The sequence below is a fragment of the Melozone crissalis genome, unplaced genomic scaffold (genome assembly GCF_028551555.1).
Source record: "Melozone crissalis strain CALT ecotype California unplaced genomic scaffold, PUWL_Pcris_2 ptg000045l_1, whole genome shotgun sequence".
NCBI classification, from domain to species: domain Eukaryota; kingdom Metazoa; phylum Chordata; class Aves; order Passeriformes; family Passerellidae; genus Melozone; species Melozone crissalis.
The window spans coordinates 2,639,941-2,654,533 of NW_026535823.1; the positions used below are offsets into that span (position 1 = coordinate 2,639,941).

Sequence of the window (14,593 nt, forward strand, 5' to 3'; positions counted from 1 at the left end):
CACTGGCCCTGAGCCTCCTGCCCCTGCACCCAGCCCCAGCAGGCTGTGCCAGCCCAGAGCGCGGCAGAAAGCTGGGCTGGCAGCATCCCACGGCACCCCTGGGCACCTGCAGAGCCCACGGCCCGGCCCCACAGCCTGGCACACGCAGCTTTGGCACAGCCAGGCGGAGTTTTCCTTGCTAAGAGCTCCACTAAGCAGCCCAGGAAGCGACTCCACAAGTATGGCAGAAACATGCCACTGTTTCAGAGGAGAACCTTTGCAGAACTGGGAAGGTTATTTATAGCCTAGAGCCAGCAATCCTGGGCTCAGGCTCACTGCAGCTCAGCTCTGGGCTGAGCAGCCCGACAGAGCACACAGAGCTGCCAGGACAAACAGCCCCCAGAGAGAGCTGCCAGCTCCCTCCCAGCCAGCCAGGCTGCTGCACAGCACCACACAACCTGTCTCCTGGTTCCCAGCCCTCCAGGAAAGCGACCCTTGCTGGCAAGGGAGCCTGGAGCAGTGGAGAAGTGAACACCTCGATCAGGGTTGCCTGCAATTCAGTTCGCTTCCAATGCTGTTATTTGCAGCCCCAACGTACATAAAAATATACACACGGGTGGAAACACACATGTACTCCCTGCTCAGTGCCCACCTGAGGCTATAATCGTTTCCCTGACACAGGATTTTGCTTTGGAGCAACTGGCAGTGCCTGCTGGTGCTCGCAGCCCCTGGGAGGTGGCAGGCAGGTGGGCTGCAGAGGTTCAGAGGAAGGGACATCATGGATCAGACTAAACTCTCCTCCACGTCCCATCTCCAAACATAGACAGCAGCAGATGCTCAGTTCAACTCCAGTTTCCCACGCACGGAAGCAGAGAAAAGCACTGACAAAAATGAGAGAAAGTGCCTGGTTGCCAAGACCACTTCAGAGAAAAAAATCCACCCCACCAGCCAAACACCAAAACCCCACCTGCTGCACAGAACAGCAATGCTCCTGAACCTCCAGTCCCACCTTTATCTGCAGGCAGGTCTGGTGTCAGGAACAGCAGGTTCCAGCACATGGGATGCCCAGGCAGTCCCAGACCACAGGCACTGTGGTCCACCAAGGGCTGAGATGTGTTTGGGCAGCCACTGCTCCCCATGCCTGCACAGAGGGTCCTCACAGCCACCTGCCCCTTCTCTGGAAGCCATGCACACCAAGGCACTGCAAAGGGATTCATGGGGCTGAGGGAGTAACAGCTCTTTCCAAATAATGGGCATTTGGCAGGTGGGACCTGGCTCTGGACACAAGACCCCTGGGGCAGGAGGGAAAGCCCAGGCCAGCAGCAGCCCCCAGGAGAGGGACAGTAACAATTTCCCTGAGCAAAGCCAGCAGCACCCAGCACTCCCAGAGACCAGGAGGGCAGTGCCAGGCTGCACTGCCCCACTCCACTCCCTCTGCCTGCTGCTCTCTCTGGAGCCCTTGGGGGAGCCTGAGTCACAATTTCTGAACACACAGAATTGCTGGTGTTGCACAAGGCGGCCCTTGGGTTTTGTCCTGCAGCACCAGGGCTTTGGGAAGATAAGGAGTAAGCTCACATCCCGCTCCTTCTCATGGAGGTGGAGGAGAACAGGAGATATCTTTCCTCTCTACATCTCTGTTTATTTAACCAGAAAACCACTGCACAAGTGGGAATTTCTGTCCATTCCCCTTGCACCACGCTGCAGCTCCCAGTTCTTTCATCCAAATATTTCAGCTAACCCAAGAGGCCAGGCTTTTGATTTTAATCAACAATTCAGATGGCAAGACACAGAAAAAAACAAACATCCTGCCTCCCATTGGAGCCAGCTCCTCTGATTCCCTGCAGCCTGACCAAGGCATCTCAGGGACACAGCCGGGTTTGGTGCCAAGAGAAATGGCCAATGAAAACACATCCAAAAGTGTGAAATGCATTACTGTTCCTAAAAAGATGGAGTGGGATCTTCCATCTCTTGGATTTATCTCCAGAAAATGGATTAACATAATCCTTCGGGACACTCTGCTCTGCCTTGGTGACCCTGTGCCAGCACATGTGGCTGCAAGTGGCTCCAGTGGGGACAAGAGGCACGAGCCTTGCGATGGCATCACAGCTCAAGGGACAGCACCGCTAGCCTCACATCACGTCCACCACCCTCTGCCTGACAAAGGTTCAGATTCCGCCTGCCCGTGGCCATCCAGTCACCTGGGATGGCAAGACTCCCTCGGGAGAGGGACAAAGGGGACAACAGCACTGATGCCAGCTGCTGCTGATGGACCAAAGCATGCACTGCACCCACCACACGTGCCACTTAGAGACAGCAGCAGGTCCGAGTGTAAAAATGCAATAAAAAATTGAAGCAATAAATCAGTGCACACTGCCTCAGGCCCACACTACCCCCCTGCAGGGAGCCCCAAGCAAGCTCATCAGGAATGTCAGGCTGCTGGAGCAAAGAGCACTGCTCCAGTGCTGAGCTGGAACACCAGGATCCCCGCTGCCCGCACTATCAGCTACCCCAGCAGGATTTGAGGAGACAGCCACTCGAGTCCTGACATCCCAGACAAGCATTTTTCTCGTTTAATCTTCCCCTAAAGTTCTGCTCTAAATCAGAGTTCCACATTTTTGTGACTTGTGCTGGGTGCCTGGCTGCAACAAGAGCTGTGCGGGTGTAAGAGCTTGGGATTCTTGGGGATAAAAGGAAGCAAAGGAATGTAAGCATTTAATTAATCTTGAGCAATCTAATAAAAGGATAGAGTAATTGCCTCAGCCATCTGCATTCTGTATCTGGCATCGAGGGCTGCTGGTGAAACCCAGGAACTGGGAAGCCGGGTTTGGTACGGATTGCGCCTGGCAATAGCGCGTGCCACCGGATACCAAATAAGAGCAAGAGGAGCTAACAAAGGCTAATATTGCAGTGCACTAACGCAGCCAGACCAGCAGCGTGGAGCAGAGACGAGCCATGAGCACACCCAGGGTCTGCTGACGCCCTGCCCCACTGCCCAGCCTCCCAGCCGGGTCCCCGAAGCTGGCACGGCACAGGCACACGGGATGTAGAAGGGGAGATGCTCTTCAGCCTCCCGCAGGTGAGGGGTGAGCAGGTGCTGGCAGTAAAGCAGCAAGGCTCCAATCACTCAGGAGCAAAAGGCTGCGAAGTTGAGCTCGAACAGCCTTTCCCAGAGTTGCAAGGCAGGTTTAAGTTTGCTCCATAAACAACTGTTTTGCTCTGTGCAACACAGTGCCTGCCATCGGGCAGGTGATGGCCTCTGCAGAGGAACCTTCCCGCCCCGAGAAAAGGCGGAAAATAACACTTTGACACCTTCCTAAGAGCACAGCCTTTGCCCCGAGGGCATGGCACACAATTAGATGCCAAATTTTCTTCCCCTGACAGCACATGTTCTCCGAAGACAACAGTGTGTGTGTGACAGACGCCTGCCTGCCTTCCTGCCGCTCGTTTTACACCAGGCTTTCCTCCTAAGTCAACCTCACTTGAGTACCTCCGTCAGCATGATAACCGTATTCCCCAAGAGAAGAAAAAACGGGGCGGAATTTTGCGTTTCCCCTTTCCAACTCTCCTGGCCAGCCCCTTCCCAGTTTCCTGCTGGCCAGCGTGCCTTGCTCGGTAGCTTGGCTTTTGCCAGCCCGCTGCGAGATGGCAAGTGCCAGCCTGCGGGGAGCCACAGCCGACGTGGAGCGAGAGAATGAAAAGTCCCAACGGAAAAGAAAAGATAAAAAGCCAAGAGCTCCGTGTCAAATCCACCAGCGAGGACGGTTTATGTGTGTAAAGAGGAATGGCAAGCGTTTATTTCGGGTGCGTGCCCCTGACCGCCTGCACCGCCCATGGCACACAGTCCATGGGGCTGCTCACAGCACGGCAGCACCAGGCTCCGGGGCACCCTGCAGACCCCAGAGCCGTGCCCATCCCGGCGCACTGCCCGCAGCGCTGGAGCCGCAGAGCACAGCCCGAGCCCGCCGCTCCTCCCTGCCGGGCAAGAGGCACACGGACCCGCTTTGGGGAGCGGCGTCCCCGAGCAACACCACGCGGAGCCCCGGAGGGATGAGGGCCGGGGAGGGATGCCGGGGGGAAGCAGGAGGGTGACCCCACTCCAGCCTGACCCGTCCCACCAGTCCGGGCATCCCTGCCGTACAGGCGGGAAGCCTCGCCCGACTCCGCGGCGGAGTTTAGGGGAGACCAGGCAACGCCAAGGGGAAGGGCTCCGGGGAAAGCAGAAAACCCCCGCAGCTATGCCAAAAGAGAGCTGGGAACCCGGGCATCCCGGAGCGCCGGGGCACAGCGCCGGGCAGCGACCCCCGCGGCTCCCCCGTGCCCGCCGCCCACCTTGGCCTCGAAGCAGATGCCGTGCTGGAAGGCGTCCTCGTTGTGCAGGGGGATGCGCAGGTCGTGCCGGTCGTCCACCAGGTTGTACTTGGACTTGGCGGGCATGGCGGCCCCGCGGCCGGGCAGCCCTGCAGCGCGCCCGGCCCTGCCGCCGGCCCGGCCCGCCCCGCCCGGCCCCGGGGCGGGGACGCGCCCGCGCGGAGCGAGCGGGGCGGGGGCGAGGCTGCGCCCCCCTCACGGGCACCGACACTGGGGCGAGCGGCGGGGGCGAGGCTGTGCTCCCCTCACGGGCACCGGCACCGGGACCGGGGCGAGCGGGGCGGGGGCGAGGCTGCGCCCCCCTCACGGGCACCGGCACCGGGACCGGGGCGAGCGGGGCGGGGGTGAGGCTGCGCCCCCCTCACGGGCACCGGCACCGGGGCGAGCGGGGCGGGGGTGAGGCTGCGCCCCCCTCACGGGCACCGGCACCGGGACTGGGACTGGGACCGGGGCGAGCGGGACGGGGGCGAGGCTGCGCCCCCCTCACGGGCACCGGGACCGGGACCGGGACCGGGGCGAGCGGGACGGGGGCGAGGCTGCGCTCCCCTCACGGGCACCGGCCCCGGAGCGGGCGGCGGGGGCTCCGTGCCCCTCCCCGGCGCCGGCACCGCTGACACCCGGTGCGCGGGCCGGGCTTGCGCCCCGCCGCCAAACTTCAAATGCTTGGGAAACCAAGGAAGGGATAACGGGGAACGGCGCCTCGGGAGCGGCTCGGAGCCCCCCGGCCGCACATGGCGCCCATTCCTGCGGGCCGGGGAGCCGCGCCAGGGAAGTCCGCACGCAAATCTTTGTCTCAGCGCCGGACACGGTGGAAACCAAGCACGCTGGAAGTGGAAAATCTCCGTCTTGCGCTTAAAGAAAGAGCAGCTCTTGAGACCAGACCCCCAGCCCTATTGGGCCCTCCCTTACCAATGTCCCGAAAGCTGTGAATATGCTTCCCACCCACAGAAAGCAGCCCAGAACTGTTCTCCAGATGTTCGGGGAGCAACTCACATAGATCTGACCTCAAGTCCAGGCTGTTGCATCCCTTACCCCCCCACACACAGAGCAGTCTAAGGTAGGGCTCCATCCTTCTGTGTTTGGATACCCACGGATGCTGCAGAGATCATCTCCCCAGGTGTGCCTGAAGAGCTAACACGGGCCTCAGGGGCACTCCTCTCCACAAGAGAACCACAATTCCCGAAGCCCTTGCCCTGCCATGCTTGCATGTTCCTACAGCCAGAGCCCACTTCCCTCAGGGTTCCAAATGACTGCAGTGCAAAGAGCAGCACTGATTGTTGATCCTTCCCTGGGCAGAACAGACCCAGGGCCATTGATTTTTCAGCCTGAATCGATGTGCTGAAACTTGAGTTTATAAGACAGTTCAGTGCCAGCCGCAGCACTTCAGCCACATCTGAAAAACGCATTGTTCCACTCAAAACTGGGTGGGCTCCCCACCACCCCCAGGGGCTCTGCTGACAGTCTGGGCACAGACAGGTGTATGACAAGCTGAGAAATCCCTGTGCTCCATCGTGCCACGAGAGGTGTACGTGAGCAGCTCTTGTGCTGCCAGTTTCTCTGTGCCAGGCCCAGGGTGGGATTTCACAGAGCTGCCAGCGCTTGGACAAGTGAATCAAGGGATGATTTCCTACTGAAAGCAAGAAACGAGCAAGCCCTGGGCTCTTGAAACCTTTTACTCTTGGTTTTGGGGGAGGCCAGGGGATCAGTGCTGTGTGTCGCAGTTTTGACTGCACCTGCAGGAATCCATGGGGAAAAACGGTGCAGAGAACTGAGCACCTGCTTGGACTCACTTCACCTGGGACAGGCAGAAGCTGGTGGTAGAACATTCTTGAGCCTGGATCGACTCCATGGTTCTTGCTGAAGGTTTCTGTTTAGCAAAGGTTTGGCTGACAGCAGTCAGTCCCAGGTGCTGGGAATGATACAGACACCACATAAATCCCCTGAGAGTCTCTCGTCCAAAGCTCCAAGCAGGGTAAGTTTCAGCTCTGAGACTGGAGCAGCAGCTCAGGGCTGTGTCTAGGCACATTGCAAGCATCCCCAGGGACAGAGATCTCACAGCCTCTCTGGAGCCCTGTTCCTGTGCTAAATTTGATTACAGACACACATTCTTGCAGACTGTAGAATTTCCACAGCCTGCAAAGCCCCGTGGATTTGGGGAAGAACTGAATTCCGTGTGGGAGGGCTTGCAAGCATCTCTGCAGTGCATGGTGCCCTCGGGGAGGTGTTCCCCCAGGTGCAGGCATGGGCATTTGATGGGAAGCCTTCAGAGCCTGGGGAATAAACCAGCTCCTTCCAGGCAGTCCCAGTGAGTTTGCCTGGCAGCGCTGGGGTTCCTGACAGGTGCCCTGGGCAGTCCACAGCCTGCTCCTCTGGCTTCTCCTGCCGTGTGGTGGCTGTTCCCACTGCCTGTTGCAGTGCCTGGAGCCAGCTCTTTAAATACCGAGGTTGGACCAAAGGACAAGCCTCCCTCTGCAGTTTCTCGTGGGTGTTTTGCACCACGGGCACGGGCAGCAGCAGCGTGGGGGGCAGGAGCTGTGCTGTGACCGGCTTGTCCCAAAGCCACCGGCCCGGTGTGACCGGGGACACTCAGTGCCTCAGGCAGCGCTCCAGCCGTTCCCACCGGCAGCTGCGGCACTTGAGCGGTTCCACCTTCTCGCTGCGTTACAAAAATCACCGTGGTCTCTCTTGGTTTTTCATTTCCCCCCTGCCATCAGTGACCTGACCCCCTGCCCTTGCAGCTCCCTGCCCAGCCACGGCCTCTTGCCGGGAGCGCCTTTCGGGCTGCCAGGCTAGGCTGAGCTGAGCTGAGCTCCCCGGCACCGCGAGGCACCGCAGATCCGGGAAGGAAATTACCCCTACGCCCGTGTTTGGCCTGCAAGTCCAGAGCCTGTCTCCTCCCACTGAAAATCAATAATTAGGAGCCCTGGGATAACCCTCGAGGTTGTGTAACCGGTTTGCTCGTTGTCACATCCCCGTCCGTCCCCAGGCGGTGGCGGGACCGGGGCTGTCCCGGCTGTGCTCGCGGGTCGGGGGCTGAGGTGTCCCCCGAGCCCGAGGGGACCCCGCCAGGGCTTCGGGTGGCGGGGACACGGCTCTGTCCCCTGAGCACGGCTGGGGCTCGCCCGGGACCCCTCCGGGCAGCTCGGGGCCGGGGCCGGTGCCGGGATCTGCGGGACGTGGATTTGTAAGGCTGGCCTGCCATCTCCTGGGAAGGCCGAGAAATGCGGCACGGAAAGCCCAGACTGGACGGAGGGTCCGCGATCGCCTTCCTCAGGCTCTCCCCAGCCTTCGGGGTGCGGGTGTGTGTAGGCTGCTCCCCCTTGCTGTGCACCAGCGCCCCGGGGAAACAGCCCCGGCTGCCGTTCACACGCTGCTCTGGCATCCTGTGAAGTCGAGAGGACGTTCTGGTGCAGCTGATGCCATCAGAAGATGAAGCCCGTGTGGCTGTGTGCCCGCTGAGGGGCCGCCACCAGCCCTGAGCCCCCCAGCATCATCCGGGGTGTCAGGGGGTGCAGCGGGGAGAGAGGATCCTCACCCGCCTGGGGACACGCCTGTGCCTGGCTCTGCAGTGAGCCACACGCCCCAGCAGCAAAGGACACAGGAGAGCTGGTCAGGGTGGTGTGAGTTTGTCCAAAAGCATCCCAAAGTCTTGGCAGGCGTCAGAGCTCGAAAAGAGATCATATTGTACAAATATGTTATAAATGCGAGCTGGCCTGTGAGTGTCAGCCTGCACCACCTAGTCTCACCCTTATAATAAACCACGGTGAAAATACCACATTTTCCCACCAGAAAGTTCTATATGTTACTGTAATATCCACAGTCTATAGCAGGAACCTCTTTTATCTAACCTGAAATGCAATGTTTGCAGAGCACTTTGTACCTCCCACACTGTTGGGGCCAGCACAACGAAGCCGCAGCCTGACCCAAAACTTGCCCCACAGCTCCTGTGCCACAGCACTGTGGGAGAAGAAGAAAGCTGCCCTCAAAGGTGGCAATGGTGAGCACGGAGCCCAGCCCCAGGAGGCTGGTACCCCTTCCCTTGCTGCCTGTGCTCCCCAAAAAGGGCTCAATGAAGTCTCCTTTATGCAGCACAGCGCAGTGGGTTTGGGGAACACACCCCACACAATGCTTGTGCCCAGAAGGCTCCTCCTCCCAGAGGAATAATGGAAGGGCTTTTGGCCAGGAATGCAAATGTTTTTTGCTGCGCTGGATGCAGGTGGGAATGGGAACCATCACAGGGCATGGCTGTGAGAAGAAGAGAGCAGATGGCAGAGTTTGCAGCTCTGCACAGTAATTGGTGAAGCAAATTGGCCCTTGGGCAGGCAGTCACACAGCAGAGGTGGGATCCAGCTCACAGCTCGGTGCTCCCCATTGCTTTGATGTCCTTCCACAGAATCCTACAGCAGCAAATATTTTTAGGGTCATGGCTCTACATTTGGGGAGTGCAGTAGAGGCACCCGTGAGGCATCAGGGCATCCCCAAGCCTGTGAGCCCCTGGTGGGCTCGGCTGGCTGTCACCTTGTCCCTGCAGTCACCTGCACAGCCCCAGCTGGCAGAAGCACCAGGTGAGGTGTGCACCACCAGGACATGCTTTTTCTGCCCAATAAAACATGGAGATCAACATCTAAATAGCAGGGTCTGGGAAGGAAGCAAGTAACTTCAGAAAGGGGAGGAAGGCAAGCCTGTTGGAATTAAGGTCAGGAACTTGCTGGCATTTGCTGACATTTTATTCTGATGAGCTGGCAGAGCTCATTCTCATCAGGCACACACTTATGTATGCATTTATTTATTTTAGAGGTGGGCCTAGAAACAGCTTCAGAGCTGGTTTTGAAAACACAGACACATCTTTGATATCCAGTGGGATTCAAGCAGACTGCTTAATCAAACCACCTGAAAACTCAGATTTTGTCTTCATAGACAAATCTTTACACTGAGGTTTCCTTTCCATTTGAAATTATCCCAAGTTTTTGGAAGTTCTCCACAAACCCCATGTCTTGAAACATTTTTGTTTCAGAAAAACAACCACTTGCTTGTGCTGCTGAAATAAATACACTCCCTGCAGCAGAGCAGGTGCTGGCTAAAATTAACACTGCTCCCTGCCAGCCCCAGCACAGCCTGCAGGGCAGCAGTGAGAGCCTGCAAGGTTTGGGGCACCCAGAGCCCCCTTGCCGTGGCAGGGAGCTGGTGGCAGTGGGAGCCCACCCCTGGGAACTTCCACATATGGAGCAGGAGTATTCCCACAGCAGGCTGGGGCAGTGTCCACATCCCCTGGGCATCTCATAGCTTTGCAGGAGCCACCCCACACAATATTCCTCTTGCTCTTATCCCCATTAAACACCCTCAAATGGTGTTGTGGGAAACACACTGTGCACAAACATCACTCTTGACCGTTCTCAGCCTTATCAGCTGCAGTAATTGTCAGTGAACCAATCAGTATCTGCATGAACAAATGCTCCTTGCAGTGAGACCCTGTGCCATGGGCTGGCACGTGCAGCCACCTGCGGCCACTCCAGGGGGCACGACATCATCTGAAATTCATTCCCAGTTTGTCACGATGCTGTTCTGAAGGTGGAATCATTGCAGAAAGAAAGGTGTTGAGGTTGTTTTTGTCTCTAGGTGGAGGAATTTGTACAGCATGACTTCCCATCTCTGCAGGAAGTGCTCAAGGCACGGGGGGCTCCAGGCTAATCTTGTCCCTATGATCCCAATTCTGAGGATGCGATGTTGGCCATGGCTTTTATGTTGCAGCAGAGACAAGAAGGAATATGTTTTTTCTCAGCTTCTAAGGAGCCAGAAGAACATCTTCTTCATTTGTGTGGCAAGCATGTAGCCATATTCAAATAACATGTTAATTGCAGTGTCTAGCTGTTCAGGCTCCTGGTAGCAATCCCTCACTTTTGGCTGATAAATAAATACAATACTTGGCATTCTTCATGTGGGACTGCTGCTGATGATCTTCACTGGTGTTACTGCTCAGTTCCCAAGTGCAGGACACCAAGCAGAGGAGGAGGCATTATCCTGGGTGCTCTGTCCCGTGGATCACTGCAGTTAATTGGAACCACCTTTGATACGTTTGTAATTCGCCAAGGCTTATTTGCTGTATAATCAGACACACGGCCCTTCCTTTAACTGCCTTGTAAACTGTCGCAGTGATTAATTCTGCCCCAAGCCTGCATTTATCCGGCATTGACACGGGGTCACTGAGGAGGGAGGCGAGGGAGGGCTGGGCAGGGTCCCTCTGGCTCGGTGCAGTTGTTGTGTTGCTCCGTTCCAGGGCAAGGGCATGTGGAATGCCCGGGGCACAGAGCAGGGGCTGCCCGTGGGTGCAGCACTGCCAGGGCGCCGCCCGTGCCCAGCCCTGCCGGGGCAGAGTCCGCGCACACAAACCCCAGGCCTGGCACTCACTGGGCACCTGTGCCAGTCCCCACCCCCGGCTGGGACACCTCCCTCACTCTGCCTGTCTCCCACAGCCCGCTGATGGGAGCTGGCCAGCAAAGGCAACATTTCACCCCACTCCCCCATGTTTTACATGCTAACGCTGTAGCTCTGATATATCCTCCCGAGGGACCTCTCGTATCTGGGCAATGAACGTTTCTGTGCTTGCAGCTCAACTTTCTTGCCTGGAGATATATTCAGACAACACAATAATATATATCAGCTCCCAAATCCCAGTGACTGTAAATACCAGGGGAGAATTAAAGCAGCACAGTTAATAGTCCTGCGGAATTTACATAATTCCATTACACCTGGACACCGGGGCAAGGAGGGATCAGTGGCTCAGGTGAGTGCCTGGGGGCTCAGGTGCTTGCTGCTGCCAGGACAGATGGACACATGGACGGAAGGAGGTTTGGGAAGGGATGTGGCAATGTGCTGGGCGTGCCAGTGGGGTGAGAGCAGGAACAGGGATGTGGCAGCAGGCTGCAGGTGGGCATGGGGGGATAACCGAGCCTCACACGAGGAGGTGGGAGCTGGGATACAGCTGGGACCATTTTCACAGTCTCAGCTGAAGGTAGCACGCAGGGAATGGCACCTGTCCAAAAGCAGGGGCTGGGATTTGCCCTGGGCTGTGAGCAGGTGCCCGGCGAGGGAAGCAGCCTGCTCTCCTGGGGCACAGGAGCTGCTGCGCTGCAGGCGGCTTGGGGAAGCACAGAGAGGTCAGTGAGATGGGACTCGTGCCAGAGGGAGTGTTCAGCAGGAAGAAAGCTCTTGACATTGTCCCTCCCTTGGTTTCAAGGACCAGGTTATTTTGGAAACGTACTGTGGAAAAATGCCCCCAAAGAGAGGAAGGCAAGGAGGGTGAGAGTGCGTGCAGGGCCCCTGCTGTAGCTGGCCCAGCCCTCTCCCAGAGCCAGGCAAGAAATTAAGGAAAACTTTGTTTCCAAACAATTGCAAATGCATAGTTCGAGTATCTGTAATTTAAACTCGAATCCTCCTCCTGCTAACAGTGATGGATGGCTTTTTCCTACTGCTTTGAGAGCCCTTGGATCGTGCATGGCAGATGCCTCCCTGATTTATGGCTTGCCTCTTCCCGGGAAGGGAAACAAACAGCCCAATCCTAATTACCACACTCTTGTTAGGATACTTTTCTCCACTGCTTCCATCTTGTTACCCAGGCTCCCCACTCCACCTTTGTGCAGCTGGCTTGTGTGCTATGGGGAGCCCTGGCATGGATTCAAATCATCTCAGTTGCTCTCATTTTACTGGCAAATAAGTTTATGTGCTCTGCAGATGGACGGCCTGCTAGGAACTGCATTTTTCCGGAGTGCTTCAGTCAGTGAGGGGTCAAGATGTGAGGATGGGGATGATGGGGAGGAAGGAGAAAAGCCAGTGCCAGTGGTATTTTCCCGCCTCCAACTGGTTCTGGCTGAAAGGAGGGAGGGAGGGATTGGGCCACACGAGGCGCTAAAAATAAATGTTCTTCTTGCTAAAGAGAATCTTGCTGGTTCAACTCTTTCCCATTCTTTTGTGTGTGAGAGCGGTTAATGCTCCTTGGGAGCCCATTCAGTCAGCAGATGTTGCTTTTCTTTGTGTGATTAGCCTGAAATCAATGGAAAATAATCCTGCACTCCAACAAATATCAGAGCACACGATTCCAGTGGCACAAGGTGCTCCCGCAGCCCGAGCAGAGGCTGAAATCACTGCCCGTAAGAAAAGGGCACGGGGATGTGTTTGTGCCCCTAAACCAGCCCTGGGTCTCTGTGGGAATGGGGGAAATGCCAGTGTGCAGCCGCTGGGGCTCCCTGGCACAAGGACAGCTACAGCCCAGAGGAGCCCTCTGGTGCCACCCAGCCCAGCAGCACGGGTGCGCAGGGACAGGTGAGAGTGAACTGGCTGAGCCCAGGCAAGGGCAGCACCCCCAGAGCCCCTGGGCCTGGCACAGCCTGCCCAGCCCAGCCCTGCCCGTCCTCATCCCAGGATGGGTGCTGCCAGCAGGGATGGTACTGACAGAAATGCTGAGCCCTGACCCACCAGTGCTGTCAGCTGAGGGCTTCTGGCTCAGCTGCCTTCTGAAAGGGAGGTTGTCAGACACACTGTAACTCACATCATGTGTCTTTTCCTGATAACTTTTCAACTCAGACTGCCGGGCTGTCCCGCCTCAAATGCCAGCAGAGCCAAAGCGTTTCACTGTTTCTGTGCTGTTACCTTTACAGCCAAAGACATGATCTCATCAAAGAGCAGCATCACAATTATCTGATGTGCACAGTCCCTGCAAAGTCAGAGGATGGGGATGGGTTTTCTCCCCATTGCTCACTCTAAACCCTCTGAACCCCAGTAAAGATGCCCCTTATTTACTGGGAGGAAGTTTTGAGGGTTGCTATCTCAACTGCAGCCCTTCAGTCAGTGTGCCCAGCTGCAGCACGCACTGATGCTCACCTCTCCTCCTTCTCATTGGGAAAAGATCCTCATTTGCCACCTCCCTCCCTCCTCGTGCTTGAGCTCAGCAGCCCAGGGCTGTCCCCTGGCACAGGGACAGCAGTGTCACTGCTCTGCAGGCAGCCCAGGCTCCACGCCAGCACCATCACATCCTCCTCCTCCCCCTTGTTCAGGTGATAGCTTTCCCCACCAGGAATCCTTTGGGCCACACAAGAGTACTTTTATTTCAACTTATTTGCAGTCAATGCTGTTCCATATTTCAAAGTCACTTTTTGTGTTCTGAGGAGGAGGGAATAGCCCATGAGAGCTTGTTTGAAGGTGGTGTCTCTAATCTTCCTCTCAGACATATGAAAATGCAAATCCTTTCCAAACGGCATCAGACCCTTGAATCCAGCCATATATTTGTGTGGCAAATTTGTTACCAGTCCCTGAAGTCCCTGCCTCAGTGCTGTGCTGGAGTGCTCTGTGCTGTCAGCATCAGCACCTCTCGGTGGGAACGGGCCTGGCCTGGCTGGGCTCAGCTCAGCCAGCTGGCCCTGCCTGGCACTGGGATGCCCTCACCAGCACTGAAACCTTCTTCTCTCCTTTGCCCATACCCTGAGATGTTTCAAGGAGCAAAGGAGCTGGCAGCCAGCAGTGACCTGGTCCCTGTGACCTGAGGGGAGCTGGGACAGTGCCCACAGCTGGGGAGACACCAAACCCATTCATCATCTCCCTGCAACGTGCCACTGCATCAAATTGGATTTAGCACCATTAGCAGAGCAGCTTCTGAGCAGCTCCTGGACTCCTGCTGAAACCACTCTCCCATTGCAAAGCTGATTACAGAGTGCGTCCACAGTGTTAATTAACCTAATGAACCCTGACGATAGAATTGGAGTCCATTAATCCCTGGTGCCCCGCTGTGCGTGCAGGTGAAGCAGCTCCTGGTGCCACAGCTGCTGCAGTGGCTGCAGGGCACTGGGGCTCCTGTGCAGCCCCAGAGTGTGGGGAATGAGCTGGTCTTTGCCCCCCTCACTTGTAAAACTCCCTGGAGAGGATTGGAGGTGGCAGATGGACAACTGACATCAGAGCAATTCCTCAATATCCTCACAAGCCCTGGGGTTGGAGCAGCAACCTCTGCAGAGACCCCAGGTCCCACCCCCAGGCCCTTCTGCACTGAGGAGAGGAAAATAAATGAATGCTTGGGGGCTCTGGCAGAGTCTGTGGTGTCTGACTGTGACAGGCTCAGGCCTGTGGGGACAAGGCAGGTGACACAGGGTGAGCAGGGGAGCCTGGCCATGCTCCTGGCCCCAAGGGAGCTGCCAGCTGAACCAGAGCCACAGCCAAGCCCCGGGCCAGCTCTGAAACTGCTCCAGATCTCTGCAAGGAGACA

At 57.1% G+C, this 14,593-nt stretch overlaps 1 protein-coding gene across 3 annotated transcripts in view; it reads right to left on the reverse strand.

The window, feature by feature from the left end:
* NOS1AP (nitric oxide synthase 1 adaptor protein) overlaps positions 1-4,458 on the reverse strand; it is a 39,284-nt gene extending 34,826 nt beyond the window's left edge. For all 3 annotated transcript variants that reach the window (XM_054285948.1, XM_054285947.1, XM_054285946.1), the window contains exon 1: positions 4,309-4,458. In XM_054285948.1, the coding sequence (XP_054141923.1) occupies positions 4,309-4,413 (105 nt within the window). In that variant the 5' untranslated portion in view covers positions 4,414-4,458. The remainder of the gene's footprint in view (positions 1-4,308) is intronic.
* Between the last annotated feature and the right edge of the window lie 10,135 nt (positions 4,459-14,593).